The sequence below is a fragment of the Pteropus medius genome, unplaced genomic scaffold, assembly GCF_902729225.1.
Source record: "Pteropus medius unplaced genomic scaffold, Ma_sr-lr_union100, whole genome shotgun sequence".
Lineage (NCBI taxonomy): Eukaryota > Metazoa > Chordata > Mammalia > Chiroptera > Pteropodidae > Pteropus > Pteropus medius.
This window is the reverse complement of record NW_024351646.1, coordinates 633,431-660,472: the sequence shown is the minus strand read 5'-3', so window position 1 is coordinate 660,472 and position 27,042 is coordinate 633,431. Positions and strand designations below refer to the sequence as shown.

Here is a 27,042-nt window from a genome sequence, read left to right as displayed (position 1 = left end):
AAACCTCAATGCATGTCCTCAGGGGAGCACACCAACAGTCTGCATTACTGTAGGATTGTTCACACCTCAGTCTGTCACCCTGGGCTTTATACTTCCCTATCAGTGTCCCCTAGGAGTGAGCATTCCTCAGGCCATGAAATGTCAGGACTTATCACACCCCAGGAGGGCCCACAACCAACCTGTGTTTCTCCAGAAGCATCCACACAATAGTCTGTCTGCATATCCCCAGGATGATCAACTTTCTGTGTGACCACAAGAGTGGCCACTACCTAGACTGTGTGTTCCCAGAGTGGCACACCCTTGGCTGTGTGACTTCTAGGGTTTTTACACCCCAAGCTGTATGATCAAAGAAGTCTCCATGCCCCAGGCTCTGTGACCACCAAGGTGTTAATCCCTAGTCTGCAACTCCCAAAATTTCCACCTGGTGTGGGGCCAAGGAGTAGCCACACTCAGGCTGTGTCCCCAGGCTCGCTCACCACAGGAGTGTCCATTTTCCAGTCTGTGTAACTCTAGGAGTAGCCAAACTCCAGTCTGCATGGTGCCAGGAGTGTGTATATCCCAAACAATGTGAGTAAAGGGATGTTACCACAGATGTGTCCCCCCCCCGTGTCTCTATTTACCCAGACGGATCCAGCAGATCTTACCCCAGCTGTGTCTACATCCTAAAGTTTGACCACAGAAATGTACCAAGAGTGTCTGCCCCATGGTTGGTGAGTCCAGAAGTGGCAAAAGCTTAGTGTGTGTGACCGCAGGAGTTTCCCCCACCACAGTCTCAGTGGTGTCATGAGTATATGCATCTCAAACTGTGTGATCACAGAAATGTCCACACTTCACCTGAGTGACCACATGAGTATCCACAGCTCAGCCTGTGACATTCCAAAAGTGGTTTTACCCCAGTCCATCCACCTCAAGAGTTTCCACTCTCCAATCTTCATGGCTCCAGGAATGTCTAAACCTAAGTTTTTATGACAGAAGCACTGTCCAATTCCGAATGTATATGACCCCAATGGTGTCCAAACCCCACAGTCTCTGGTACTATGTGTCTACACGCCAGTCTCTGTGGCCTCAGGAGAGTGTACCCTGTCAGTGCGACCACAGCAGTATGAAACTCCTGTGTCCATACCATGCCTGTAACTACTGGTATGTCCACACTCCAGTCTAGGTGACCCAGGGGAGGACATCTCCCATCTGTATGACCAAAAGAGTCTCCACACCCCAGTGTCTGTGACCATAAGGTTGTTGACCCTCCATTCAGTGTAACTAGAGGAGTCCCCACACCAAATTCTGTGACCATAGGAGTGTCCACCCATTTCTGCATGTCCTGAGAGGTGTCTTTGTTTCAGTTGGTGTGACCCCAGGAGAGTCCATACCATAAGCTGTGTGAGTACAAGAGTGTCCACAGCCGAGCCTATGATAATCCAGGAGAATCCACACCACAGTCATTTGACTGCAGTAGCATCTACTCCCCAGTTTATGTGTCTTCAGTCATGTATTTGTCTCAGTCTGTGTGACCCCAGGTGTGTCCACACCCCAGAATTTGTGACTCCAAAGGTGTCCAAAGTTGAGCCTGTGTGAAACCAGGAGGTACCAGATCATGGTCTGTGTAACCCCAGGAGTGTCCATGCACCAATCTACGGGACCTTAAGAGAACACAACCCAGTCTGTGAAACTTCAAGAATGGCTACATCCCATTGTGTATAACTCAGCCATGTCCACATACCAGTCTGTGTGACCCCTACAGCCTTCACAGTCTGGTGTGTGACTCCAGGAGTATCCAAACCTAGCTCTGTGACTCCAGAAGGGTAAAACCCCAATCAATGTCACCCCAGGATGGCTTACATCTAAATCTAGTGACCTCATGGGTGTCTACACCCTTGTCTGTTTGATCCCAGGAGTGTCCACCCCTCAGACAGTGTGAGGATCCACCCCAAACCCTGAGAGGATCCATATACCAGTCAGTGTGACCCCAAGAGTGGGGATTATGTCTGGAGGAAGAGTGATCCAGACAAAGAGAACAGTTTGTGCAAAGACCTTGAGGTGGGAGTGTGTCTGGCACATTTGAGGAACAGCAAAGAGATCAGTGTGGTGGGAGCAGAGTGAGTGAGGGGGCCGGTGGCAGGAGGTGAGGTAGGAAAAGTGACAGGGTCCTAGTCCTATAGGGTCTCATGGGCCACAGGGAGAACTTTGGCTTTTTTTCTGAGACAGATGGAACCATGACAGGGATCTGAGCAGAGGAGGGCTGTGAGCTGACTTGGGTTGTAACAGGACCCTCTAGCTGCAATGAGGACAGACTGCTTAAAGATCATCTTCTCAGAAAGCTGTCCCTATCTAAAATAGTACCCCATCCCTCTCTACCCCTGCATCTTGCTTTGTTTTTCTTCATAGCACTCAGTGCTTCCTAATAGTATATAATAGTCCCCCTTCATCTGCAGTTTTGCTTTCAGCAGTTTCAGTTACCCGCAGTCAACTGCAGTCTGAAAATATTAAATGAAAAATTTCAGAAATAAACAATTCATAAGTTTTAAATTTTGTGCCATTCTGAATACTGTGATGAAAATATCACATCATCTTGCTCTGTCCCAACCAGGACGTGACTCATTCCTTTGTACATTGCATCCATGCTGTAGACTCTCCCTACCCATTACTCACTTAGTAGCCTTCTAGGTTATTTGATTCACTGTCACAGTATTGCAGTGCTTATGTTCAAGTAACCCCTATTTTACTTAATACTAACCCCAAAGCACAAGAGTAATAATGTTGACAATTCAGATATGCCAAAGAGAAGCCATAAAGTTCCTCCTTTAAGTGAAAAGGTAAAAGTTCTCTACTTAATATGGAAAGAAAAAAAAAAACATATGCTGAGTTTGCTAAGATCTACAGTAAAAATCTTCTATCTATGAAATTATGAGGAAGGAAAAAGAAATTTGTGCTAGTTTGCAAAGATAGAGACCACATTCATATAACTTTTATTAGAGCATGTTGTTATCGTTCCATTTTATTATTAGTTATTATTGTTAATCTCTTACTGTGCCTAATTTATAAATTAAACTGTATCACAGGTTTATAAGTTTAGTGAAAAAAACATGGTATATATAGGGTTCAGTACTACCCATGGTTTCAGGAATCCACTGGGGGTCTTGGAAAATATCCCCCTAAAGGGGGACTACTATATTATATATCTACTTGTTGAGTCATCCAAGGCCCCATGGAGGAGGAGGGGACAACGCAAGGCACATAAAGGTGGATCTTCGAAGGGACCATTTACAGAGGAGCAAGGAGGGTTCAGTAAACCAATAAGATTGTCAAGCTACCCAAGGACTGGCATCAAAAGGGATGCTGTCACCATTCCTAGGCCTGAAGGGGCAGGAAAGGGATCAGTGTTTCTAAAACCCAGGGGAAGCTGGAGCCCAGCCCTGGCCAGAAGCCTGGCGCCAAAGCAATGTGGGTGTGATCAGTGAACACCCAGCTCTCTCTCTCTCCATCTGCTTTCTAGTTGCCTGCTAGGGCCTCTCACTGACCAACCTGGCTGGAAGCCACTTGGGGCAGAACCCGGCTAATAAACCACAGGTCAACCTCCTGAGACACAACAAGACAAGGAAAGAGGGAAATTAAATTGGGGGGGTGGGAATAGAATAGCCAGCAGGTTAATTTAGTGTTTTCCATTGTCTCTTGAATAATATCAAGGGTGGGAGGTGCCTAAAGACAGGAGTTTGTATCTGTTGTGTTCCCCTTTGTGTTTTTAGTACCTAGGATGGTGTCTGGCACATAGTAGATTCTTCATAAATATTTGTTGAGAAATAAATGAAGCAAAATAATAAATATAAAAGCATAATGCAAAAGCGAAAAGATAAGCCACAGACCTGGGGAAAATATTTTCGAAATGCATTATGGGACAAAGGACCAGTATCCAGAATACATAGAGAATTACCACAATTCAATAATAAGAAAACCAACAACCCAATTAAATATGGGAAAAAATTTGAAGAGACTCTGCACCAAAGAGGAAATACAGATGGCAAATAAACATGTGAAAAGATGCTTGACATCATTAGTCATTAGGGGAACGCAAATTAAAACCACAATGGGATATCATTTTACACATATTAGAATGAGAAAATGTTAAAAGACTGACCACATAAGTGCTGATGAGAATGAAACTCTCCTACAGTCCTAGTGGGAATGTTAAATAGTCACTGTGGAAAATAGTTTGGCAGTTTTCTCATAAAGTGAAATATACGTTTACCACAAAACCCAGAAATCCTATTATCTTAGAGAAATGAAAACTTACGTTTACATAAAATGGCAGCTTTATTCATAATTGCCCCAAACTGGAAACGACCAAAATATCCTTACTTATTACCCAGTAATGAAAAACAAACTACGGATGCATACAACATAGATGACTCTCAAATGCACAACGCTAAATGAAGAAGCCTGAATAACAAGGGTACGAACTGTATGATTCCATGTATATGGAATTCTGAGAAAGGCCAAACTATGGGACTAGCACACAGTCAGTGGTTTTCAGGAGTTAGCGGTAGAGGGAGGGGCTGACTTCAATGTGTCCACACGAAGAACTCATTTGAAGTGAGAGAACTGCTCTGTGTCCTACTTGTGGTGTCAGTTAACTATTTTTGTTTGTCAGGCCTCAGAGAACTGTATGCTTCAAAGGGAAATTTTTACTGTATGGAAAATATACCTCAATAAATATGACCGTTTTTTAAGTGTAATACTTTGCAAGCAATAAAGGATTCGATGTCTAGAACGGTTGTGATTGTGCCTGTTTTTACTTCTCCTTTCCATGTGGTGTCTGCACAGACATGTCTCAGGAATGCACCTGAGGCAAAGGAGGCTCCATAGGCATCCTGAAGCTATTCAAGGCAACACTTTGGTGACTGTTAGGACCTGAATTGTGCCCTCCCCAAATTCATATGTTGGGCTCCTAACCCCCAATGTGACTGGATTTAAACATTAGGGCCTTTAAGGAGGTAATAAAGGTTAAATGAGGTCATAAGGGTGGACCCTAATCTGTTAGCACTGCTGGCTTCATAAGAGGAAGAGACACCAGCGTGCTCTTTCTGCATATCTGTACACAGAGGAAGGCCATTCCAGTGAGAAGGCAGTTAGTTGTCTACAGGCCAAAAAGAGAGTCCTCACTAGAAACCAACCTTGATGGCACCTTGATCTTGGACTTCCAGCTTCCAGAACTGTGAGGAAAAAAATGTCTGTTGTTTAAGCCACCCAGTCTGTGGTATTCTGTTATGGCAGCCTGAGCAGACTAATACATTGCCTCTTAGTTTCAGATCTGACTTTAGGAAACTCAGTGTGCCCATGTGCGAGGGCAGCAGGCATTTAAGCAAAAGAAAGAAAGTTTGGCACATCCTTCTTGTCTAGTTGAAGAGGGCTCTGGAGCCCAGAGAGGGGATATGAAACACTGGGAAACCCGGCGGTGAAATCTGTAGGACTCTCGTAGATCAGATTCTGGGGATGTGTTCACAAAACATACTGCAAAGTAAGAATTGTTTGGGGGGCTTTCAGAATGGCCCTGAGTCTGCCTCTAAAGCCCCACCCAAACCTGGTTCATGCTAGGTTGTTCTCCCACAGAACACATATGAAGTTTGGGAGTCATCAATGCCTTGGTTCAGGAGAGTAGCTATGATGGTGTAATCTCAGGCCTGGTGGCAGCCCAAGGGAAAGGGTAAATGTCTGAGTCTCTCTAGATGACAGTGGCTGGGAAAAGCTGGGATGAATCATGTGTCACAGCCCGCATCTCACAGGAAAGTTTTGCCAGATGCAGGAGCTGGGAGCAATTACCAGTCAGGCAAGGTTGGTGAATAAGAGCCTCAAAGGGTAATTGGGGGTGCATGCCTGCAAGGGCATGTATGTGCACACATGTGCATTTCAGCATGCGTGAAATTTATGTGCATGGTATGCTTATGCCTGTGTGTGTTTATGATGTGTTCATGCATGCATGCACATGTGTACATGCGTGTGCATTCAGGCTTTGCTGGTTTGGATGCAGTGTGCCTTCTTGTGAAGATGCTAGAGTGCAGATAAGCCCAGCTGGTACACAGGGGCCTGTACCCTGACAAATGTGTTTGTAAAAAGCAATTGTACATATGCATGATTGTATATGAGTGCATAGGTGCAAGGAAAGACCATTGGCCCAGGCTTGTGTGTCTACTGTCTGTGCATATATACCCTGGGTTCCCATACATGGGCGAGTATGAGTGAACAGGTGCACACATGGGGCTAGGCCTGGCTATCAGTACACATGTACCCCTGGGAGCCCTGCCTGGGCATGTGTGTGGCATGACTATAGGTATTTCCATGGGCCTGGGCCTGGATGTCTGTGCTCATGTCCCCTGAGGGGGGGGCTCATGAATGCACACATGTGTGTACATGAATGCACAAATGCCCAGGAGCCTGGACCATGGTGAAATGGCATGTGTACCGTTTGGCAGCCATGAATGTGTATGTGCATGAGTGCAGGTTTGTCCACAGGCTCAGGCCTGGGCATCTGCGTACATGTACTCATGGGTGCCCATGAATGTGTGTGTACACACAGGTGCATATTTGTCCATGGGCCTGGGTCTGGGTGCTTGTGCAAACGGATCCTGTATGCATGTGCATGTGTGTGTAAATGGGTGCACATGGTGTGCACATGGGCCTGGGTCTCAGTATCTGTGCATGTGTAACTCTGGGGGCCCATGAATGTGTGCATGCATGGTTTCATGTGTGGCCATGGGCCTGGGTCAGGGCATATGTATACATGTATCCTCCGGGGCCTGTGCATGGGTCTGCTCATGTGTTCAGATGTGTCTATCTATGGGCTTGGATTTTGGTGTCTGTGCACGTGTCTCCTTGGGGGCCCACATATGGCATCTGTGCGTGCATGTGTGGGTGTGTGCAGGGATGGGTGTGCAGCTTCACTTCCACCTACACCTGGCTGGGACTGTAAGGAAAACCAAGGAATGCACTTCTAGGAATCCAGGTTTCAGCAGAGCCAGGGAAGTGAAAGTCAGGACCACTTTGCTTTTCCCAAACCTCGTTACTTGGGACAAAGGTGGAGCTTCATTTATCCCCACGCTCCTGACGTGAGCACTGTGCCGGGCTCTAGAGCAACCCAGAGACAATATGGCCAAACTCTAGACTCCTGGAAAGTTGAACAATGCTTATAAGCCACCATGATATGAAGCAGAAGTGCCAGGAATCCACTCAGAGCAGGGAGAAGAGACTCAGGGAAGGCTTCCTGGAGAGGGGTGTAGGAAGGTACAGGGAAAGGGGCCCATGGCAATAGGGTGGGGGCTGGGCATGCAAGGATGGAAGTAGGGAGACAGAAGTCAAGGCAAGGGAAACTCAGAAGGCAAAGGCCTGGAAATGAGACAGCAATTTGTTCAGTCAGGAAGCTGCATGTGGCTCTCTCACTTGTAAGAGATCAAGCACCCAGGCTTTGGAGAGGTCCAGATATGACCAAGGGTTGGTGGGTGGGGGGAGTTGTCTCTCTGCCCCTAGGTCAGGCAGCCTACTCTTAGGAAGCTGTTTAGGGTTCTATGAGCCACAGGGGCCTAGGGTAAGCCGCCTGCCCTTTCTGGGCCTCAGTATTCTTTGTTATCAAATAGCTTGCCTGTCTGCAGCCTAGACCCAGGGAAGCTACAGAGTAGCTCACAAGTCGTGAGCAGGTAAGTGGCTGCTCTCCAAGACTGGGCCACCCTCCTGCTCCTCTGCCACCTCCGAGTCCTCACACCCTGCCCCACAGGCAAGGCTTGGAAATGGACTGGGGGAGCCATTCCCACTGGCCCATAAGCAGCAGAGAGGCTAAACCTGGCAGGGGCACAACCCTGGCCTAAAAGGGGGCACCTCCACTGCTAGCCCCAAATCCCCACCAATCCACCCAAGCACAGCAGGGGAGGCAAAGGGACCAAACCTTCCTCCTGGTTGTGGTTGAACAAAGGGTGACTGCTGCTCCTGAATTCCAAGTCTAGACCAGATGTAGAATAGGTTTGGGAAGGGTAGAGGGGTCTGCCCTTCCAGTCTTAGCACCCCAGCCCTGCCCAGCTTCACCCCCCAAAAGCCCCTCAGGTGCAGTGTTAAGACCTTCCTGTGCCCTCACCTCAACCTCGGCTGATGACTTTTAGGTCCTCCTTCGGGGGGGTCACCTCTACTGACTGTGGAATGTCAGGCAGCAGTAGGCCACTGTGCACAGTTGCATAGGCTGTGCCCTGACAAATGACACCTGGCCAGGGAGGAGATTAGAGACGGCAATGCAGCCTAAGCCCTTCTTGCATCCCTGGGCCCTGGCTTTGGGCTGAGTCCATCATGAGGAAGGAGCATCTTTTTCTGAAGTTCACAAAGGCACTTTGTGAGTGAGCTAGTGGAGCCCCTCAGTATCCAGGTCTTTAAAGGCAAAGAAGTCAGGAGATGAGTCAGAAAGTGGACATAGCCTGAAGGCTGGGCTCGCCTCAGCCCAGAGTGCCTCTGAGCCGGAAAAGTCTCAGCCATTGTCTAGTCTAGCTCTATGCATTGTCAGGAAAGACTGTGAAAGGCTTTTCAATGGACAGAACTATCCCCAGGTCTCCTTTCAATGGAATGCTGGTGTCTAGCCAATCTTTCCAGCTTATCTGATTCTATAGCAGACCACATCTTTGTCTCTGGGCCATTTTGAAACTGTCCAGACAAGAGTTAAAATGGGCAGGGCTGATGATTCCCATTCATAAGCATGCAAATATATTTGGTCCTGTCAAGATACAACTGATTTATGCCCTGCAGAAAAGATTATTACAAATATTCTAGTGCATCTATTGGCAAATTCATGTCAGTATCCTGATATTCTATATTTGTCTGTTCTGCAGATTCTCCTTTGAGAATTGGTAACGTCTTGCCCGTTCTCTCATTAATAAAAGACCTAAGTAAGATTTTTGATGCATATTCATTTTATATTTGTATGAGTAGTGATAACACCATTCTGGAAATTATCCTTCAACTGCATCTACCAGCTCACGGCACAGCTGAGGTCACTGAGGGGTGAGGGGTAACTCACTTCAAGTGACTCTCAGGGGCTGGGACTGGGAGACAAAGCTGAATCCAGGCCATTCTGGGCTCTGCCCAGCTCCTGGAGGGAAGGAGCTGTGCTTTGCACAGGGTGTGGAATGAGGGGGGGGGCTGTGACACACCCAACTCTGAGGATGTGGAATGACCCTCTGGAATGAGGGTCCCGAGTTGTTTCCTATCCCTGATTCAGATCCAAAAACAGCCAGCTCTCTACCCCCAGGCCAGTGACAGTTTGGGTGGGTTTACTGAGGACACGCAGGTGCCGAAATGTCCCACTGCCATCCTGGGCGCTGTGCTTGTGACAACTGTGGGAAAGGCTTTCTTCTCTGGAGGGCTATTTCAATTGCTGGGCCTCCTCACTTTCTTTATTGATAAAATTCAAGTAATTATGTTTCCTGCCTTACAGTGGTGTGGAGAAGATTAAATGAGAGAGTGTACATGAAGCTCTTAAATAGCCCAGTATTGAGAAAATGCTCAATACCTATCAGCTGTCAGTCAGTAGGTCTATTTGCTTTGCAGAATTTCCAGTGGCAGACATTTTGGAAAGGATGCTTGAGACCCCTTCCAGATGCAGGCCTAGCAGGACCCAACTGCTCCATCCTTGGCTAAGACACTCAGCAAATGCTTCCTGGATGATGGATCAGTGAGTCAGATCCCTGGCCAGTGAGGACATGTCTAGCCTGCTTTTTCTGGCACCCCCATGCTCCCACCCAGGGGATTCTGGGAGCCAGAAGACAAAGGGAGATGAGCATAAAGAAAGGTGAATTCCTTATAAGTGACTGTGGAGTGCCCTGGGGAAAGTCATCTCTTTGGATCTTGGTTTCTCCATCTGCACAATGGGCACTTTGGAGCTGGGAATTGCTGAGGACCACAGATGGTCTCCAAGAACATAACGGCTAGAAGCTGAAGCTCCCTCAGTCCAGGCCCTGCTTCTGGAGACAAAGCACAGCAGACAAGAAGATGAAAGGTACTCCCCTCCATGCCTCAGGAAGTCACCTAGCAGGTTGAAAGAGAGTTGGCCGAGACCCCAGGTGCCCAAGTTTCTTGGCTAACGAGATTTTGGTCCAGGTAACTTCTGAGGCCTGCCTGGGGGAACTTATAGGGGCCATGGATGAACTTAGCAGCCTGAGGGGGCTTCTAGCCCTTGGACCTGACTCCTGGATGTGGCATTGCACTGATCTCAGAGGATCAATTTTAAAAATTAGTAGATAACCCCACCAGGGCACGAGAAGACAGGAAAGTGGATGTATTCTTCAGGGATCTGGGGGTCGTAAATGACAGAAACACAAATCAAACCAGTTGAAGGAAAATGGACTTAGGTAACTGAAGAGACCTAGGCAGAGTGAGTGCGGGTTGTGCACCCCACATCTAAGAACTCTACTTCTCACTGAGAGTGGGCTTTGCTTTTTCTTTCACAGCTTTGCCCTCAGCAGGCTCTCATTTGATGGCTGCCCCTCATGCAGTGGCTGCCACGCATCCACCTGAACAGCTAAAAGCCCCAAGGTACAGAGATATCTCTTTCCCCGTAGGTCGTGTGGTCAAGCTTGGGTCACATACCCACTCCTGACCATGTGGTAAAATTGCTCTGATGAGCAGCGCTAGTCATGGATCCAATCCTGGAGTTTGGGGCAGGGTCAGGGGGTATTAGCCCCATAAGAACCACATGCACCGGGGTGGGGTGAGGTGTGTCATCAAAAAAATGGAGGGTGGTGTTTAGTAGAAGAGGGAAGAGGTGCTGAGTTGACAAAAAGAATGCCTGCCTTCTACTGAATCCTTAAATAAAATTACTGACAGCCTTGGTCCCTCTCTGCCTGTCATTTGGAGGTCCTCAGGTTTATGCAGTAAGGTTACCCCATCTCTCTCAGCTGCCAGAAATTCTGCCTCCTATGACAGATTAAAAGATAGTTTATAGTAAAATGTCAATATCTCCCAGAAGTGGTTAAACATGTTTGCAGAAGGCAAAGCCTCACTGGAAATGGTGGAATTAATCTGATGTTGAAATTTAAGGCACTGTGACAAAAAGACAGAAGAGATCTCTGGGGAGACTTCCAAGTACACAGTGGACCTAGCAGCACAAAGGCAGTCCAGGAGGAAAGATAAATCTCCTTCCCTTCATAGGTCTCCATTCATGGCAGATGGCCCTCCCAGGCAAGTCAGAGCTCCAAGCTCTTCCGTTCCCTTCCTCTGAGGGATCTGCCTGTCCAGTTGTCAACCTGTCACTGAAACACTGCTTCAAAGTTGTTGTATAGGTGTGTATTCATCAAGCATCAATTTCTAACACTGAAAAAGGGGCTTTCGAAAAAGGGAGGTCTATTCTTCTGGATAATTACAGATAAGTTCTGTATGAGACAGTCAGGAGGGAGACTCCAAGAAGCAGATAAGACATGTTAGAATATTAGAATAGTCATCACCCACTCTTCCTCTTTCTACCCACTCACTCATCACCCAACAACTCACCTAGCCTTGTATTCATTCATCCACCCATCAGTCACCCACCTACCCACCTAACCATTCATCTGCTCATCCATCCACCCATCTACCCACCCACGCACATACCCATCCACCCACCTACCCATCCATCCATTCACTCACATAATTGTTGACTGCTGTGTATCCAGCCTGTGCTATGCAATGGGGGCACAGAGATGAGCCATGTCCACCCCCTCCCTTTAAAGTCCTCCTAGTCTAGCTGGAAAGACATCCACAGGCATACTTCATGGCATGATTCTGTGATCAGTGCTGTGGAGACCCCAAGGAAAACCCCAAGGAGCATTTAATTATAATAGACATTTGGTTGAGTATTGATACATCTGTTGGTATTTACCAAGAGAAAAGATGAGAAGGGCATTCCTGGAAGTGGGAACAGCATAGGTGAATTCTGGGAGGTATAAGAGAGATGAGTGTGGTTGAAGCCTACAGTTGATGGAGGGCTGAGGCAGAAGTTGACACTGAAAAACTGAGCAGGGACTTTTAATCCCTGTCCCTGGGCACCCAGAGAGTGTGGCCAGAGACCTCGGGGTGGCCAGTCCACTCTTGCTCCAGGCTCTGAGGAGACATGTGTGCCAACCCCAGGCTGCAATTCAAAGAGACAAAAAAAAACCCCTCAAATCTCAGGATGGATCCCTTTATGGGAACTGTTCCTGAGATGGATGGATAGATGGGAGGATGCATATGGCTGGTTGGTGTACAGATGCAACCATGAACTCTGGTCCACACTACACGCTGTGCCAGGGACCCAATGTGGTCAAGGGCATTAGGCATGTGCATCCCATGTACCTGGCTCTCCAGGGCTAGGGGGATCACAGGATGCATGGCCACATTTCCAAGGAAAGAGGAGGGAAGGGAGTGCTGACAGCATTGGCCAGGGCAGCTGTGCTGCTGAGCATCTCTAACCAGAGAGTGGAGGATGCTCTGAGCTGGGACTCTAAGAATTTCCTTGAAGGAAGTAGCTTCTGAATTGTCCTGAAGGCAGCTGAATTTTTATCTAAGAAACCACCTTAGGACTCTTGTCAGGAGCACTGGGCATCACTGGCTCTGTGGGATGGCATTGTCACAGGGAGATAGAGCTGGGAGGACAGTGGAGGATATCCCCTAGGGATGACATCCCAGGCAGGGAATGGGGCTCAGTGGCTGAACAACCCCGTGCTGCAGCCTTCCAGGTGTCAGCCAGTCAGGAAAAGCCCACAGCTTTAACGGCTCCATCTGAGGTCAGTGTAATAGACCTCGGAGTGCCAAAGTTACCCGGGGCAGGAGACAATGTGCCAGAAGGCCCTGGAGTGCCAGGAGCTGTGGAGAGATCCCAGCTGGCTCTGGAAGGAAGAGGGCACAGCAGCATTCAGGGTGAGGAAGGGCCTTAGTGCTCCCCTCAAACCCAGAGAGTTCTCTTGGTGGCCCAATCCCAAGCACTCTCCAGGCAGGCAGAGGCCGGCAGCACCCATCCTTTCCTCACCCATGCTATTTGGCTGCTTGATGGAGTCCTATAGTCAACACTTAGTGGACATTGCCTGGAAGCCCAGCCCAGTCTAGTGTAGGCACTGGGGGCCCAGACAGGATGGAGGTGCAGGCCCTGCCTACTGAGGAGACAGGTACTTCTGTGTAATAAGGCTTATGAAGAGAGGGTCTGCCCAGGGTGTGGGAGTCCTAGAGGCAGAAGGGGTAAAAGGTTTCCCTGATCTTACAGGTGATATCAAGCTGGATCTTGAAAGGAAATTATCAGAGCTCAAGGATGAGAAACAGAAGAAGGGCATTTCAGGCAGAGGGCATGGCATGGCATGGGCAAAGGCAGGGAGGTATACAAAGGGAAATGGAGATGGGAATGAGGCATGTTCCTGGTGATAGAGTCTCTGAGGGACAAGACTCTGAGACACAGAGCAGCTGGCCCAGGCAAGATGAAGCCCCTTTGGGCTGAGATCTCACCAATTGAGTCTCCTTGAGGGCAACCCAGGTATCAGGGTTCCCTTATCCTTCACCTTAACATGGAATCTTACTGCCTCATTCTAGTCACAAGAAAGAGTATACACTGTGGGGAACCATGGGGTTTCTCAGTAAGAGGGTGTTAGGACTTTTAGGATTTGTGCTGATATTAGATGATTTGGGGGAGGGCTTAAGGAAGCAGGCAGGGCTTTGCTCTGGATTAGAAGTAGGGTGATTCTACGACTGGGTATCTTAATAAATCTTATGTAGAAAGAGGGAAGATAAGAGTGAGGCTAAATGGTAAAGAAGCAGCATATTATCCAGGTTAGAAAACTACTTGGTCATTTGTATGGCTTGGACAATGCTCATGTTTTGTCTATGTTCAGACATGATTATGGAGTGGTCTAGTTTTTGTCTCAATCTATCTCAGTTGCAGTGGCCTTGTCTGAAGCTGACAGTCTATGAAATTGTTAATGTTCAGCAGGAGGACACAAAGATCTGGCTGTGAGTGCAAGGCCAACTCCTGGATGTGGGGACTACTTTTCTCTTTCTCAATGTATTCCAAAAGAGAGGGCTTTGATAAGAGTTTTTAGGAGACCTAGGATCCCAGAAAAAAACAAATGCTTAATCTGAAAATCACCTGTAGCCCAGACAGATAGGCTTCGAATCACATATACCTGTCCATAGATGGCCCCTCACGTGGCTTACCACATGTGACCTCAGCTGCTGCCTCTGTGACATGCGTGGCAGCATCAGGTTGTGGCGGGGAGGGAGGGCATAACCACCTGCAGAGGCTCCAACAATGTTGGTGAAATTTAATCACTGTAAAAAAAAAAAAAAGCAGTCTTTGTGAAATTAAATCCCTCAATCTTAAAATCAACATTGGGTTAGTTCTTCCTACTCCTATTGAATGGCAGCAAAAAAAGACTGGTTTCTCTTGTGAATAGCAGCTCTTTTCTTTGTGCTTTGTTAAATGTCCTTTTTACATCCCCGATGGAAGGAAATTTGGCATCTAACAAAAATGCATGTGTTTCTCTTTTGCCCCAGCAATCTCACTTCCAGCAATTTGCCCTAAAGATACACCTCCAACAATGTGAAAATACCTATGCACAAGATTATTCATCACAGCACGGTTGATAATTTTAACAATATTGACAACAATGCCAAGTTGTATACATAGGCAACGGTTGAATAAACTGGTACATTCACACAATGGAGTCCTATGCCACTGTAAAAAGATCAAGAAAGAAAGCTATGAACTGATGAGGAGTTGTTTCCGGGACATACTGTTCAGTGAAAAAAAGCAAAGTGCACAAAAGTATCTATAATATGCAAGCCTTCATGTAAGAAACAAGCTAATCTAAGAAAACATATGTATATTTGCTTATCTTTACAAAAAGAAACATAGGAAGGATAAACCAGCAACTATTGAGACTGGTTGCCTAAGGGGGCTGGGTGGGAGCAGGTTAGAGAAATAGAGAAGTGACACTTCTCTGAGTATGCTTGTTGGAATACTTCCAACTTTTGAAACCATGTTAATGTTTCACACACTTAAAATAAATAAATAAAATTAATGAGGATGGGGAAAATCCTGAAACAATACAATCAGAAACAGATGAAACTTAATTATATTTCAAACACAGCCTCACTGAAGGGGAGTAGGAAGAACTAACCCAAGTAACTTTTGAACATGGTGTCCATTAGGCTAAAGACAAAAAGGACTGTAACAAATATTGACCTCTAGTTGGTAGACTTGTCTTCCACGGTGGTATCAGTTATCGAATCTGAAACTACTGAATGTGTATCCTAGGACTGAGCAAATAATAAAATTCTTGTGGCTAGTGAAAATCAGGTTTCTCACTGTCGGAGGAAGGAGTTACAAATATAGAAAAGGAAAAGGCTAGGATGGACATTCTGGTGTGGGATTGGTACTGTAGATGTCAGTTGGAACTTGGTCCACTGTGAAGGCCTAGAATCAGCCACACTACAGAAGCAATGAGCACTTCTAGTGCCCAGATCTTGGTTTCCTAAATGCCATTCTCCACTAAAAGGAAACAAGACTTCTTGGGGAAAATGGCTGACTTTGGAACCAGGAAAGTACAAGACGAGCCTGAAATATCCTGATGTAATCTAAAGAAAAGATGTTCTCAAAAAATGATGGAGATATGTCGAAAGGACACAGAAGCCAGCTTGAGGGGACACCCACTGGCCACATCTAGAATACTTTGAGCATTGAACTAAATAATGATAGTTCTTTTCAACAAATAGTGCTAAGAAAACTGGCTATCTACATGCAAAAGAATGAAGTTGGACCTTTACCTCACACCATATACAAAAATGAACTCAAAATAGATCAAACATCTAAATGTTAAAGCCTAAAACTATAAAACTCTTAAAAGAAAACATAAGGGAAAGCTTCATGACATTGGATTGAGTAATGATTTCTTGGATATGACACCAAAAGCACAGGCAACAAAAGAAAAAATAGATAAGTTGGCTATGTCAAAATTTAAAATTTCTGAGTATCAAAACACACAATAGACAGAGTGAAAAGGCAATCCACGAAATGAGAAAGGATGCTTACAAATCATATATCTGATAGGGGCTAATATCTGGAATATATAAAGAACCCAACAATTCAACAACAACAAAAACAGACATTCCCATTTTAAAAAGGGCAAAGGACTTGAATAGACATTTCTCCAAAGAATATATGTATAGATGGGGCCAATAACCACATGAAAAGATGCTAAACATCACTAATAAAAACCACAATGAAATACCACCTCAAACCCATTAAGATGGCTACTACAAAAAAATAAAAAATAAGAAATGTTGGTGAGGATACCCTTGTTGGAACACTTGTGCACTGTTGGTAGGAATGTAAAATAGTACAGCCACTGTGGAAGAGTATGGTGGTTCCTCAAAAAATTAAAAATAGAATTACCATATGATCCAGCAATTCCACTTCTGGATATATACCCAAAATAATTGAAAGCAGAGACTCAATGAGATATTTGTATATCCACGTTCATAGCAGCATTACTCACAATAGCCAAAAGGTGGAAGAAACCCAAGCATCCACCAATGGATGAACAGATAAAGAAAATATGGCATATACATACAATGAAATATTATTGTCTTAAAAAGGAAGGAAATTCTGATACATGCTATACATATATTCTATACATATATTCTTTGGAGGGCATTATGGTAAATGAAATAATCCAGTCACAAAAGGGCAAATACTGTATGAGTCCATTTATATGAGGTACTTAGAGTAGTCAAATTCATAGAAACGGAAAGTAAAATGGTGTTTACTTGGGGCTGGGGGAAGGGGAATGGGTAGTTGATGTTTAATGGGTATGGAGTTTAAGTTTGAGAAGATGAAAAAAAGTTCTGGAGATGGATGGTGGTGTTGGTCGCATGACAATATTATTGCCACCGAACTGTACACTTAAAAACGGTTAAGATGGTAAATTTTGTGTTATATACATTTTAACATAATTTAGAAAACATTACGCTCAGTGAAAGAAACAAGACACAGAAGATGACATATCATATGATTTCATTTATATGAAATGTCCAGAATAAGCAAATCTGTAGACAGAAGGAGATTAGTGATTGCCTAGAGCTATCAGGTGTAGATGGGGAGTGACTGCTAATAGGCACAAGGTTTCTTGTTTGGGTGATTGAAATGTCCTAAAATTATGTTGTGGTGATTTTTACACAAGTCTATAAATATACTACCATTGCATTGTACAACTAACACACGTGAATTTTATTATATGTAAATTATATCTCGATTAAGCTACTTTTAGACATAAAGATAGTAACTAACTTTAAACTGTGAATTAAAAGAAGAATCCATGAGCCCCATACTGATAAATAAATAAACAAATAAATAAATACATGAGGAAAAGGGAAAGCTCTTCCTTACAGTAAAATTCCAGCTATACATATAAAAGAAAATCATTATTTGGCCAACATCATAGTAGTAATTGCTTCAGGCAACAATCACCAATGGATGCTAAACTAATGAGTGGAAGTTTGAAGAAAAATAGAAGAGTTTCATAGTCTCAAAGTATGTCCCTACAAGATATTTATTAATTACAAAGGGAAATAGTACATTTACAGTGGAAAATCCTGGAAGACACCACCTAATCAAATGATCAAAGCTAATAACAACAATTTGGGAATTAACCAATACTTTGTGCCTCCAGATACACTAAGAAGAACACAGGTCACTTTTCTGTGGAATTCCTGCCAAAATGCAATCTAACTCTGAGGAAATAACAGATAAACCCAAATTAAAGGACATTCTTCCAATTAACTGGCCTATGGCTCTTCGAAAACATCAAGGTCATGAAAGTTAAGGGAAGACTGAGACATTGCTCACATTGAAAGAGACTGAAAAGACTTGATAACAAAATGCGTCTCGTGACCCAGGATTTCCTTTTCCTACAGAGGGTCATTATTGGCACACCCACTGGGATGGCTAGAATCAAAAAGTCAAATAACAAATGTTGATGAGGATGTGGACATATTGGAACCCTCCAATATGTCCACTGCTGGTAGGAATGTAAAAAAACTTTTTTGTTAGGAAATTCATACTTAACTATTTAGTTGAAAGAGCATCATGTCTGCAACTACTATCAAATAGGTTAGAAAAAGACAGACAGACGGACGGAGAGATGGACAGATAGATGATAGATAAATGTTATTATGAGGTTTGGCAATTTTTTGCCAGTCTAATAAATGAAAAATGTGATCTGACTTTTAATTTTCATCTCTTTAATTATGGGGAGATCATTTTAAATATCCCAGAAACCATAACACAGAATGACTACAAAGGCTATAAAATTTGACAGATATTTATTGAGTGCCCACTCTCTATTAAGCTCCTGTGACAAAATATGAAACACCATACCTAGTAGATGTGAAATGTATCTAATTATTGTTTTAATTTTGCATTTCCATGATAACTAAAGAGATTGAGTTACCTTTTCATAGGTTATTACATATTGGCCATTTCAGGTGTCTTCTGCTGTGGATTACCTATTCATGTCCACTGTCCGTTTTCTAGTGTATTGTTTGTCCTTTTCTAATTGATTCATAGATGTCCATTTTATGTTGTAGAATCTAGACACTAGTTCTTTATCACACACATCAAAAGACTAGATGGAAACAATCAAGTCTGTGAAGCTCAGTGTGGCGCATAGTGAGGATCTTTCAGTTTTAAACGCCAAGTCTTGCAACTAAGGGAAATATTTCTGGCATGTGCTGTGGGTCATTGCTGACTCTACTTGAGTGTGTTTTAAACCTGAGAAAAAAATTAGAATGAAGTCTAATTCATAAAATTTATGGCCTGTATTCATTATATGTATTCTTACTGGGTTCAATATTTTTCATTTGTAATACATGAACATTAATTTCTGAGTTAAAACTCCATTTAACTTCATGTTATTTTTTTAAAGAGGGAAGACTTACACATTTCTCTTCAATTGCCATGGCTATTTCCAAGCAAAGAACTGCTAATCCTATTCTTTTGTTTAACAGAAAGGTGAGTGGGCATGCTCCCCCAGCTCCATATAGGTAGGCACTAATCTGATTAAAATCTGTTTTCCTTAGCTCCTCAGATAACGGTGGAGTCCAACTTGACCTGGGCTTCCCTTTCCCTTCTATATCATAGCTAAGCATCCGGTACATATGCAATAAATGCTCCTTTGGAAAAAATAGGACCTTTATTGTCCTAGCGACAGAATGGAGTGCCCAGACACTATTCCGTAGGGGAAGCAGACGGCAAGTGTAGTATAAATCCTCAATACTGGTGCAAATAGAGCCCAATACAAACCATTGTTGGGGACGCTGTAAGGGCTTCATAAATGCTCCTGGTCGATCGTTGATCCGTACTAGCCTCCTGGTTCACAGGGAACACTCACTAGTTGCTGGGGTCGCCCTCAATGCAGGGTGAGTAATTAAGGGATGGGTAATTGAGCAGGCAAATCAGTTCACAACAACAAGCCAAGGGCTCATAAGGAGTCCCTAGGGGAAGCGCAGACACCTAATTGGTGCTCCTCGGTGACACAATTAATACTTACAAATGCTTCTGGCCCGTCCCTGGGGGTGGGGAAGGTTGGAAATTCCTTTAGTTCCCTCAAAGGATGGGGAAGGAGAGACCGCGGTTTATTTTCCCATCTGTGAAACGGGGATACAACAGTGTCGAGAGGACATGCGCGCGTGAGCAGTTGTGGAGAACGGGCTTTCCCTCCTCCGTCCCCCATCTTTCCCATCTCAGCTTCCAAGGATTAGGAATCGGACGATTCAAAAGTTTGTTCTTGGACGGCCAGAAGACCTCTGGACGCGAACGTTCAGGGGCTACAATACCCAGGACCAGAAAGGTGCGAGCACTAACCTTGTGCGCACAGGCGTCCCCCACCGCCCCGCTTCTCTCAACCTCGCGCTCCTCCTTCCCTGGATCCTCCCGCTCTCCTCCTCCTCCACCAGCCCCGCCCTGCTCCTGCCCTCTCATTGGCCGAGTTGGCCGGTCGGGCCTCCCCGGGATTTAAAGGGCCCGCTCGCCGCGCCGCCCTAGGAGCCGCAGCTGGTCCCGGCCTTGCGGCCTGCGGGGAAGGCTGCCCGGAGGAGGCGGCGACGGTGGCGGCAGCGGTGTGTCCCCGGCCCCCGGGACAGCGGCTTTCTTCCTGCCAGGTAGGTCGCATGAGCGCGCGTGCGGTTCCTCTGCTCCCATCCTGAGCCGGCCTCCCCGCACGGGTCTGCAGCGCGTGTCCTGGAGTCCCTTCTCCATCACCTTTCAGACTCCCTCTCTTGCTCTGCCCCCAACCACCACCACCACCTCCCTGAAGTCCCGGGACCTGGACAAGGCTTTGTTGGTAGCCGGGAGAGGCCGAGTTGGGGTGAGATGGGGCGCGCGGGGGATACAGGACACCCCCCACATCCGTACAAGGAGAGATGCACACGGCCCCCAAGTGTCACAGGATCTCCCTCTCTGCCCTCCACACAGAGTGACTATCTTGGAAACCAGAGAGCCCCCTCCCATTTGATATATGGGCCTGGAATGTACATCATTCAATCTCCATTGGACCCCGATTTGTCACTGCATACTGGAGACACAGGTCCTTCATTCACCACAGGTCATGGGCTGTATGTGTGCACCCAGGATACCCACACACACATACAGTTGGTGGCTCAGTCTGATGTACCTGACACTCACACCCTCCCCCAGGCCCCCAGTACCGTGTCTCTACATGGGTTGCACAGCCCCAAACTGAAATGAGTGCTCAAGTCTATCTCTTGAGCATTGCCTGCCCCATGGACATACCAGCTCTGTGTCCCCACTTTGGCAGGTCTATCCATCTGTCCATCTATCCGTGGGGGGCCACAATGGCCACCTTCAGCCGCCAGGAATTTTTCCAGCAGCTGCTGCAGGGCTGTCTCCTGCCTACTGCTCAGCAGGGCCTTGACCAGATCTGGCTGCTGCTTACCATCTGCCTCGCCTGCCGCCTCCTCTGGAGGCTCGGTAAGTGCCTGCCACACGATGTGCCACCATACCAGGCCATATCACACCTGCCATGTTCATCCATACCAAGCCACACCTTATGCTGCCATGTCTTACGTCTAATCATGTTAAGCCAGGTACCAACATGTCCAGCCCACCACATCCCACCAGGCCAAGCACCATTCCACCACACCATGTCCTACTACACCCAGCCATACCATGCCATACCATGCCAAGCCACATCCAGCCATGCTAAGTCATGCCTTTCAGTATTCCTGGGTTCTGGGCTTCTGGAAAGCTGAGGTTCTTGGAACTAGTGATCCTGAAATGTCTACAGCCCAAGGTTATAAGATTCTGGAATGCTAGTGTCAGAGGGTTATGGAATCCCAAAGTACCACATTATAGGGTTTGGGGATTCTGACAAGTTGAAATTCTTACATTCTAGGCTTCCAAATGCTGGCATTCTGGATTTCTAGAATCAGGGCATAGTAAGATTTCCAGATTCTAGGACTGTGAAATGTTTCTACAATTACAGCAAGCCTATATGCAAATGATAAGATTCCAAGTTCCCAAGGTCTCCATAGGATACTGAGAATTTTGGAAATCTGAGATTCAAAGGTTCTACACTTTCTTTCATCTTTTTCTTTTATTTTAAGTGGATGATTTATTTTTTCCTGGGTTTATCATTTTGAAATATTTCAGTTACCGAAAAGTTGAAAGAATAGTACAATGAACACCCATATACACATTACCAGATTCTCCAACTGTTGACATCTTCCCACATTGGCCGATTCTATCTATCTGTCTGTCTATCATCTATCTATTTATCTATCTATCTATCTATCTATCTATCTATCTATCTATCTATCTATCTATCATCTTCCTGAATCACTTGAATAACCTGCTGACATTTCACCCCAAATCCTTCAGTGTGTATCCCCCAAGAACAAGGACATCTTCCTCAACAACCACAGCCTCAACCATCACCCCTCAAGAAATTTAATCTGGATGCAGTAATATTACCCAATATAGTTGATGCTCAAATTTCCCCTGAATGTCCTTTATGGATGTTTCTTTTCTTTAAACCCAGACCCTGCCACCTCTCTAGCTCCCCAACTCCTGTTTTGGGCCCCCTGCAATCCCACCACATTCCAACCTCTAGGCTTTTGTCCAGGCTGTGCCCTCTGCCCAGGTTGCCCTTTCTTCCTACCAGCCCGCCCAACTTCCTTTTCTTGTTTTCTTTTTCTCATCTGAAGGGTTGCCATCCTACCTGAAGCACGCAAGCACCGTGGCAGGAGGGTTCTTCAGCCTCTACCACTTCTTCCAGTTGCACATGGTTTGGGTCGTGCTGCTCAGCCTCCTGTGCTACCTCGTGCTGTTCCTCTGCCGACATTCCTCCCATCGAGGTGTCTTCCTCTCCGTCACCATCCTCATCTACCTGCTCATGGGGTATGAGTATGAGCCCTCATCCCCAGACTATCAGCAGAAGGGCAGCTGGGCCCCTAGGCTGCTCCTTGTGAAGGTGTCCAGGACAGGGAGGGCGTGAGGTGTTCCTGGAGGAGGGAATATAGGAAACTTATTCTTTCTGAAGGCTATACAGGACAGGCTGGGCTTGGGCTCCCCCTGGAGGAGGGAGTCCTGGAGAATTATTCCTCCATTTGGTTGTGCAGGACAGAGGGAAGTATAACCCTCTCTGAACCCTGACTTCCCCCTTTTGTGGTCTCTGAGGCCATGGGAGTCATGAGGCCAAGACCACCACCTTTTTTCCTTAGTGAGATGCACATGGTGGACACCGTAACATGGCACAAGATGCGAGGTAGGCAGCCCTGGCCCTCTGACCTGCTCCAGCCCTCCTGCCCGACTCCACCTCTCCTAACTCCCCCAATCCTGTCTTCCTTCCCCACTTTTCTCCCTCATATGCCCACCTTACTGGACATGCTGGCCTCAGATTCCCTTTACATCTGTGTCTCTCTCTACCATGCCTTCCCTCACTCCTCTGTCTGTCTTTCTCATCTCACGTACATGCCTGACTCATGAATAAGGGTATCTGCCAGTCCTGGGTTCACCTGCCTGTCTGACTCCATGCCCACCTGTCCATCCTTGTACTCCTCTTTTCCTACCACCCCTCGCCTGGTGCTCCCTATCCCCCCATGCTTACCTGCTCTCTGCCCATCCACTTGACCATGGGCACCACACATAGGGGCCCAGATGATCGTGGCCATGAAGGCGGTGTCTCTGGGCTTCGACTTGGACCGGGGCGAGGTGGGTGCGGTACCCTCGCCTGTGGAGTTCATGGGCTACCTCTACTTCGTGGGCACCATCGTCTTTGGGCCCTGGATATCCTTCCACAGCTACCTACAGGCTGTCCAAGGTCGCCCACTGGTGAGGTCCTGGGTGGACAGGAGGGCAGGGACTGTGGGAGCCACCACAGGGCAGTGTTCATGGAGCCTTGATCCCCACAGAGCCGCCGATGGCTGCAGAAGGTGGCCCGGAGCCTGGCGCTGGCCCTGCTGTGCCTTGTGCTGTCCACCTGTGTGGGCCCTTACCTCTTCCCATACTTCATCCCCCTTGATGGTGACCGCCTCCTTCGCAAGTGAGCACGGCCTTTGAGGCCTCTACCCAGCAGTGAGCGGGTTGGGTAGGGACCTGGGGTTTCCCCAGCTCTAAGCCTGTCTCTTAATGCTTCTGTCTGTCTTCTGTTACTACAGCAAGAAACGCAAAGCCAGGTAAATGAGGGCAGGTGCTGAGGGCGAGTGGGCTAACTAGGGGCGGGGGCACAGTTTGTGACCAATTGATTCTATTAAGTCTGAGACCATCTGACCACCTAGCCCATGACTGGACAGAGACTGTCTGTCTATGGCTGTTGTCTGGCCAAATTGGCTCTGTGATTCCATGTATGAGTGACACTCTGACACATACCATGTATGGCTGTCCATCTGTTCCACTGTTTCACTATTAGAAACAAGTTACATAACTGCAAGGGGGAGCGACAAGTATATGTTGGTTGGTGATGCTGACCTGCCTGTGACTCTGACTAGGGGTGTGTATGGGTTGTTTGCCTATCAGCCACTGACTCCCTGTGTGGGACTGGAGTTCTGGCTGTCTGTCTGTGCCATTGTCAACAATGAGGTGTGTGGCTGTCATTGGGTAAGGTAAGTCTAGCTTGTCTATAACTCTGGCTTGGAATGGGTCTGATTGTAGCATGTTGTGTGTCTGTCTGTGATGGATTCTGCCTATGGATCTGCCTTCTCTGGCTGTGTGATGTTGTCTAGCTGAGGAGTCACGACGGACTGTGTGTGTGCCTGTGCCTGTCAGCAGGACTGACCATAGGCCTCTGGTGCGACTGTAAGATTTCATCCGGCTATGTGATCGTATGATTCCCTCCCCATTCACTGGCCATTGATTGTATCTGATGCTGAATGAGGCTCTGGAATGTGAAGTAACTTGCCCAGTGTCACCCCGCTAAGCAGCCAGGCATTAATCCCAGGCCTGATTGCAGAACCAACACTTTTCCAGTGTAGAACTCTGCCTATTTTTGACCATGTCTAATGTATAACTGACAGGATGACTATCTTGAGTGTAGACTTGTGTATGTGTGCATAGCAGGGTGCTTACTGGTCTTTGTGCCTAACTAAAGGACTTTTGTATGTCTTATGGTCACTGAGTCAGGTTAGAGAGCTGCGAGGCTGGGAGTCTGATAGTATTTGTGTCTGGCCATGTAGCTGTGGCAAGGTGTAGGGCTGTGAGATTGGGCCTCTGACAGTGGCTGGGTCTGGATGTCTGGTGGTGTGAGATTGCAGGACCGTGTTATATTGTAGGGCAACTCACACATCCATTTGAGCCCCATGAAACTAACCGACAGTGTATGTATGTATGTGTGTTACTATCATACTGCACATTTTTGCCACCATGTTTCTATCTTGTCTGTGAACAACTCAGGCCTGCTTCCTGGGCCTCTCTGACTCTCTTTCCTTTCTTCTCTGCTGCCTTCCTGATCCCCGGGGGCCTTAGGGGCACCATGGTAAGGTGAGTCTACAAAGTGGGGCCAGGGATGCTGACACATGATGGGGTGTCATGCTGGCCCCTGGGAATGATGCCTCTCCCCGCTGCTCCTTTCTCCCCAGGTGGCTGCGAGCCTACGAGAGTGCTGTCTCCTTCCACTTCAGCAACTATTTTGTGGGCTTCCTGTCCGAGGCCACAGCCACACTGGCGGGGGCTGGCTTCACCGAGGAGAAGGATCACCTGGAATGGTGGGGAGGGCTGGGGGGCTCCTCTCCCACAGGGTGCTGCCTAAAGGACATGCAGGGAGGAGGGGGGGTGCTCCAGGAGAGGAAACTGCCAAGACAAAAGTATGGCAGTCAGACAGATAGAGATCCCAGATAAATTTGTATCTCTTCTGCCCACAGGGACCTGACGGTGTCCAAACCACTGAACGTCGAGCTGCCTCGGTCCATGGTGGAGGTTGTCACAAGCTGGAACCTACCCATGTCTTACTGGCTAAATAACTGTGAGTCGCCAAGTCAGCACTCCTCAGGCCCTACAGTCATTCTTTCATACATTCATACAACAAATATTTACTGAGAACCTACTACATGCTAGGCACTGAAGATACTACAGGGACCAAAACCAAATCCCTGCCCTCGTGGAGCTGGCACTTTTGTAGGTGGAGCAGATAAGAGAAAAAATACACAATAGTTCAGGTGGTGATAAGTGCTATTGTAAAATATAATAATAAAGCAGGAAAACATGATCTGGGAGTGTTGGCAATGGGGGCGGGAGGTTGTGATTTTAAATAAATTAGCCAGAGCAAGTCCCATGGAGGAGGTGACATTTGAAAAAAGACCTGAAGAAGATGAGAGGGCAAGCAATATGAATATGTTGGGGAGGAGTATAACAGATAGTAAGAACAGCTAATGCAACGGCCCCGAGGCAAGGGTGTGCCTTGCACATTTGAGGAGACCGGTTCAGCAAGAGCAAAGAGTGAGGGGGCCAGTGGCAGGAGGTGAGGTTGGAGAGGTGACAGGGGCCTGGTCCTATAGGGCCTCATTGGCCATGAGGAGGACTGGTATTGTCTCTGAGAGCTAGAGCCATAGCAGGGGTCTGAGTGGAGGATGACCTTGGGCTGACTTGGGTTGTAACAGGACCTTGTGGCTGCTGTGAGGACAGATAGGGAGGGGGCAAGAGCCACTGCAGTAGTCCAGGCCAGTGATGGTAACAGTGGTAGTGGACATGGAAAGGAGAGGTCCAATTCTAGATAAATTCTGATGATGGAACTGACAGCATTGGCTAAGTTTGGTTGTAGCAGTGGGGGGAGGGCAGATCAAAGTGATTCTGGGATGTTTGCCCTGAGGAACTAGAAGGGTGGAGTGGACATTGGCTGAACTTGGGGAGACTGTGGGAGGAGCAAGATGGAAGGGAAGTTCGAGGCCATTATAAAGACTTTATCCTGGGGGTTCCATCAGGTTGTAGGTATCCTCACCCTGCCCTGTGGCCCCCCAGCAAGGGCAGAGGGTATCTCGGGAGACTCTTGACCCACATCTCCCCCCTCCAGATGTTTTCAAGAATGCTCTCCACCTGGGGACCTTCTCAGCCGTGCTGGTCACCTATGCAGCCAGTGCCCTCCTGCATGTGAGCAGGGTGGAGCAGGATCAGGGTGGAAGCTGGGTGGAGGTGGCAGGGCCTCTTCTTTACTCACCTCATTGCGTCTTTGCCCCACCCCCTGCCCCTCCAGGGCTTCAGCTTCCACCTGGCTGCAGTGCTGCTATCTCTGGCATTTATCACTTATGTGGAGCATGGTGAGTAGAGAGCCCAGCCCAGCAGACTGGGTGGAAGGTTGGCGGGAGGTGGGGCTGGAACTACTGTCCCCTGAAGCTAACCTGACCCCCTTACCTCCCCGCATCTACCCCAGTCCTCCGGAAGCGCCTGGCTCGGATCCTCAGTGCCTGCGTCTTGTCGAAACGGTGCCCAGCAGACTGTTCACACCAGCATCGCTTGGTGAGGGTTCAGCCTGGGCAACCTTACACCCTACACTCACCCTCAAAAATGTTACTTCTGTCTCC

General features: G+C 47.1%; 2 protein-coding genes across 2 annotated transcripts in view; one reads left to right on the top strand and one right to left on the bottom strand.

Annotated features, from left to right (window-relative positions):
* SLC38A5 (solute carrier family 38 member 5) overlaps positions 1-19,951 on the bottom strand; it is a 46,919-nt gene extending 26,968 nt beyond the window's left edge. The window contains exons 1-3 of the mRNA XM_039843761.1: positions 19,880-19,951; positions 19,566-19,662; positions 14,142-14,286 (exon numbers count right to left, since the gene is read on the bottom strand). Of these exons, the coding sequence (XP_039699695.1) occupies positions 14,142-14,149 (8 nt within the window). The 5' untranslated portion in view covers positions 14,150-14,286; positions 19,566-19,662; positions 19,880-19,951. The remainder of the gene's footprint in view (positions 1-14,141; positions 14,287-19,565; positions 19,663-19,879) is intronic.
* A 72-nt stretch (positions 19,952-20,023) lies between these two features.
* PORCN (porcupine O-acyltransferase) overlaps positions 20,024-27,042 on the top strand; it is a 9,944-nt gene continuing 2,925 nt past the window's right edge. Inside the window, exons 1-13 of the mRNA XM_039843799.1 lie at positions 20,024-20,175; positions 20,832-21,004; positions 22,240-22,432; positions 22,756-22,799; positions 23,184-23,365; positions 23,446-23,576; positions 23,692-23,709; positions 24,995-25,009; positions 25,108-25,233; positions 25,390-25,490; positions 26,535-26,611; positions 26,715-26,778; positions 26,892-27,036. Coding sequence (XP_039699733.1) covers positions 20,869-21,004; positions 22,240-22,432; positions 22,756-22,799; positions 23,184-23,365; positions 23,446-23,576; positions 23,692-23,709; positions 24,995-25,009; positions 25,108-25,233; positions 25,390-25,490; positions 26,535-26,611; positions 26,715-26,778; positions 26,892-27,036 — 1,232 coding nt within the window. The 5' untranslated portion in view covers positions 20,024-20,175; positions 20,832-20,868. The remainder of the gene's footprint in view (positions 20,176-20,831; positions 21,005-22,239; positions 22,433-22,755; positions 22,800-23,183; positions 23,366-23,445; positions 23,577-23,691; positions 23,710-24,994; positions 25,010-25,107; positions 25,234-25,389; positions 25,491-26,534; positions 26,612-26,714; positions 26,779-26,891; positions 27,037-27,042) is intronic.